The sequence below is a fragment of the Borostomias antarcticus genome (assembly GCF_949987555.1).
Source record: "Borostomias antarcticus genome assembly, chromosome: 22".
Classification (NCBI taxonomy): domain Eukaryota; kingdom Metazoa; phylum Chordata; class Actinopteri; order Stomiiformes; family Stomiidae; genus Borostomias; species Borostomias antarcticus.
In genome coordinates, this window is record NC_140255.1 from 13677049 (window position 1) to 13682048 (window position 5000).

General features: G+C 47.8%; 1 protein-coding gene across 1 annotated transcript in view; it reads left to right on the top strand.

The window, feature by feature from the left end:
* Nucleotides 1-5000, top strand: part of gas7b (growth arrest-specific 7b) — a gene marked incomplete at both ends in the record, with an annotated part of 38815 nt that overhangs the window by 16258 nt on the left and 17557 nt on the right. Inside the window, 2 exons of the mRNA XM_084456714.1 lie at nt 2345-2422; nt 3315-3403. Coding sequence (XP_084312840.1) covers nt 2345-2422; nt 3315-3403 — 167 coding nt within the window. The remainder of the gene's footprint in view (nt 1-2344; nt 2423-3314; nt 3404-5000) is intronic.

The following is a 5000-nucleotide window of genomic DNA, read 5'->3' on the forward strand; positions in this document are numbered from 1 at the left end:
CACAAAATATTTCTTTAAGGAAATTAAATGCAAACAGTCTCAGTTGGAAAAGTGGTACTCTGGCTACCTAGCTCTACATAATTGTTACACGATGCCAAGATGTCAGTGGTTACTGTTGGGCTGGGTGTTTATTATCTGGATGTAGCGAGCTCAGCCGTTAGTGATTGCAACAGGCTCTCAATGCTTCGTCCAGTCCTTTCTCAGTGGGCTGTTTCACCAGAGAGAAGTACTGTGTGAATTGATCCTTGGTTTTAATTGATGAAACTAGCAACAGAAGGCAGCCTACAATATGCAATGTGTGTGTGTGGGGGGGTCATATGGTTATGAATAAAAGATGACAGTAAGCCAAAGCTAACTAGGCCATTTCTCACTACATCCGTAATCAGACACTTTGATAATATCTCTTTTACAACAAGGAGCAGTGTGATAAACCGGTTCATTTATTGCCCACCAGAGGGGCTGGTGCGAATGTTCTGGCTTCTCTTCCATAAACAGTTTGAAATATAACGACAAGCAGCTTATGTAACAGGCTCCTGTTCTGACTGATCAAACACTAGGGAGGGGTATTGTGCATTTCCAGACACTTTGATTCACCAATCAAGTTGCAGCGTTGCACAACATCCCACCACACGATCCCTTGGTATCCCTTGGTATCCCTTGGTATCCCTTGGTATCCCTTGTGTGCTTGAGTGATAGACTGTCCTTGTGTACTGTCCTCCCTTTTTGTGCAATCTTTCCTCTCCCTTTCTTTCTGCCCTCGGGCTGCGCTCCGGGCCAGTGTAACAACTGGATGGGGAGCGCATCACAAATGCAGTACCTATACCTATACCTTGGTAGATCAAGGCGATGAGGCACAGACCAAATACATGTTTTTATATTACAGTACAGTACGAAACCCTGTAACAAATCAACATTTCATAACTGGCTTACTGTACTTTGTCTGTGGTAATGTGACATGTCACCAGTTGTCTACATCTGGTATTATCTGATGTCCAGACCTGTGTAGATAGATACACTGATCCATCACTGCCATCTGCATTTCAGGTGGTTGCATAGTAACCAACCTATTCAGTGTCAAATTCAGTTCTGAAATGGTCGCAGTAGTAAATAGGGAATGTTTATTTTTCTATCTTTCATTGCATTATTCCCTGTAGTTACAGTATAGGGATGAATACGATTGACTATAATTACAGTATATCCTTTTCCCATTTAAAAGGGAAGGAAGAAAAACCCCATGATTGTGCAGCAGATCAGTGATCTAATTCAGTGGGGCGTGATCTATATTGACCTGCCGATCTTCTCTGAAGCACATCTACTAACTAAGGCTTCCCACATGACTGTTGATATCAGATTATATAGATATTCTATAATTTAATGGCACTTGAAGAGACTTGTGTTCCCCATGATGTCATTGGGACTCTTGAGTTTCCGGAGAAGGAGGATACAATGACACACAGTCCCTCCCCCCCAGAGATAAATAGATTATACTATATTTGTCTGCATTAATATCCTGTTCTCCCGATAGAATCGATCTCTTTATGACGAGATAACCTAGAGGAATGGAGTCGCAGGAGCCCGTTGATGGCTATGTTTGTGATGGTGCCATGCATTAGACTTGAAGGGGGACTGCCTCTCTTCCTGGGTCTGTGTAAAGCCGCCAGATACAGTATTGATTGATTGATGTCATCTGAGCTGACGGCTTTGGCCTGGTAGCGCCAAGCGCTTAGCACGGGCCAAACAGCGCCCACCTTGAACAGAGGCACAAATGAAATAAAAAAGCTCTTATGGCTTAATGGCTACCCTCGCTCACTCTCTCTCTGGTGAAATGGAGGGTGATTGAGCACAGATTTGAAAGGGAGATGTCGAGCTTTGAGAGGAAAAGGAAAGGAAAATGTCCTCTACCGTCGGGGTCCGTGCCCATCATGGTTTTATTATCCTCTTTTCTCGCTCTCTCGTTCTCTCGCTGACTCCTCCACTTCCTCCGGCAGAAGTGAACTGGGGACAGTTGAGGTAAAGCTGAGGCCAGGAACTCGGTCAAACTGGCACACACAGATGCAAAATATTACCTCTGGATATATTTCTCTTACTTTGTTCAAATTACAGGTTGCAACTGAAGATTAAGAGTTGAATAAAGCTTTTGTCTACTATTTCTCAATGAATACAATGGGTCTCATGTCTGTACAGGTGCTTACAGTTCTGGCCAACACTGGCATTATTCTCTGAGCAAGTACTGTATGCAATAGTGCCTCCATGTGCAGTTATTATTTTAGGGGATGGTCACCCTAATGAGATGTTACTCATTTCAGGTGCTTCTCTTTCTGACCCTTAACCTTTAACATTTCAGAGACGACATGGGAGAGACCGTCCAGCATGCCAGGGACCCCCAAAACCCCCGTGAGACACAAGAGCTCTTTACCCACAGGTACACAACCTCTCTCTCTCTCTCTCACCCACAGGTACACAACCTCTCTCTCTCTCTCTCCCTCATACCCTCTCTCTCCACCACCCCACCTCTCCCGCCCCCCCCTCTTCACATCTCTCTCTCTTTCTCTCTTTCCACCCCTCTCTCTCTCTCTGTCTCTCTCCAGTTTGTGCCACTGTGTTTTTCCCATGCTTCTCAAAGTCCCAAGGACTTTGTATGCCTCCTGTGTACTGAGAATTCACAGAGACATACACACACGCACACACATACACACGCGCACACACACACACACGCACGCACTTCCTGTAGCTAATTTTATCTGTGGTCTGGAGAACTGAAGCCTCCTGTGTCTTTTCTTGGCACTGCTTTTTAACACCCGCTTGCAACAAAACCCACTAAGGTTTGTCAGATGGCACCATACTGCACCTCAGAAATGTTCTAAAGTGGATTTTTGCAACGCCAATCCATCCAAGAGCTTTGGGGCTTAGGGCTGGCAAGCCTCTACTCTAGTCTGGCAACGTTTTGTTTGGGTTCAAGTGAACTATCCCTTTAAGTTAAGTTTTTAATAACCCACAGACACACACACACACACACGCACATTTATAAACACCCTGATGTTCACAGGCTGTGAGAGAGACCCACTCAAGGCTCTGCAGCTCTGCTCTCTCTCTGTGTCTCTGGTTCCTTGTCAGTGGCTCGGAACAAAGAGGCGATTCACCATTCACATTCATTTGACTCACCGTGATGAGTGTATTTAGCCCCGGCCCAAATAAACGACAACTACAACTGAACAGTAGACGGTCTTATCCTCCTGTCCAGACAGCTACCTTTTCTTCTCTCTCATACCCCCCCCCTCCTCTCTTTCTCACTCTCTCTCTCTTTCTTTCCACAGTGAATGGATTTCACTCCGACGGCAGCCCATTGCATCAGGTGGAGCATTCTCACATCAGCCTGGTGAGGAAGACTAGCACAGAGCCACAGGTACAGTAGGCCCCGCTTAGACTGCACTGTGTCCCACATCTCATCTGCTCTCTCTCCACTCTCCATACCTCCTCCTCCTGTCTCTCCACCTCTCCATACCTCCTCCTCCTCCTCCTGTCTCTCCACCTCTCCATACCTCCTCCTGTCTCTCCACCTCTCCATACCTCCTCCTCCTCCTCCTGTCTCTCCACCTCTCCATACCTCCTCCTGTCTCTCCACCTCTCCATACCTCCTCCTGTCTCTCCACCTCTCCATACCTCCTCCTGTCTCTCCACCTCTCCATACCTCCTCCTGTCTCTCCACCTCTCCATACCTCCTCCTCCTCCTCCTGTCTCTCCACCTCTCCATACCTCCTCCTGTCTCTCCACCTCTCCATACCTCCTCCTGTCTCTCCACCTCTCCATACCTCCTCCTCCTCCTCCTGTCTCTCCACCTCTCCATACCTCCTCCTGTCTCTCCACCTCTCCATACCTCCTCCTGTCTCTCCACCTCTCCATACCTCCTCCTCCTCCTCCTGTCTCTCCACCTCTCCATACCTCCTCCTGTCTCTCCACCTCTCCATACCTCCTCCTCCTCCTCCTGTCTCTCCACCTCTCCATACCTCCTCATCCTCCTCCCGTCTCTCCACCTCTCCATACCTCCTCCTCCTCCTGCTCTGTCTCTCCACCTCTCCATACATCCTCGTCCTGTCTCTCCCTTGCTCATACCTCTTCATCTCCACCCACATGCATCTTTGATTTAAAAAAAAACCCTCCTTGTATGCCTCTCATCACCTCCTCTTCGTCCTCACCTCCTCATCCTTACCACCTCCTCCTCCTCACCTCCTCCTCCTCTTCCTCCTCCCCTCCGACCAGCCTCCTCACCACCTCTGTTAGCGACATGACGTAGGCGTCTCCATCATCGATATCAAACCCTGATATGAATCATGGGATGCTACGAGACAAAGTAGACAAAGGCAGCCTATGTTGAGCGTCAGTAATGAAAGCAGTCTTCTTGTCGTTCCTGCTTGTGTCCAGAACGGTCTTCGAGGCCTCTGTGTATACCACTAGTGTTAGCATTACATCCCGACCAGTAGAACTCGTCCTCTCATGTAATACCAAAGTTACTGCTAGCTGATGACATACTGATGCCTCTCTCTCTCTTTCTCTCTCTCTGTTTCTCTCTCTTTCCCCCTCTCTCTCTATCTCTCTTTCCCTCCCACCGCTGCTATCTCCTGAAAATTGAATGAGCGAATAGCAGACGTTTAGAGGAGTTATAAATGTATTAAAGGGAGCTTTCCCAAGCACATATTTTCCTTCCCGTCCCGATTAGCTGAGCGTAATGTAAATATATATGTCTCCCTGAAACACACACGCATGCAAACACACACACACACACACTCTATCTCTCCTCTCGGTTTTTCCACTTTTAGAGTGAAGGGAGGAGGTGTGGTGCATTCCGCATTTTGTAAATAAATCCATCCACATCCCTCCTCCTCTCCTCTCCTCTCCTCTCCTCTCCTCTCCTCTCCTCTCCTCTCCTCTCCTCTCCTCTCCTCTCCTCTCCTCTCCTCTCCTCTCCTCTCCTCCTCCTCTCCTCTCCTCTCCTCCTCTCCTCC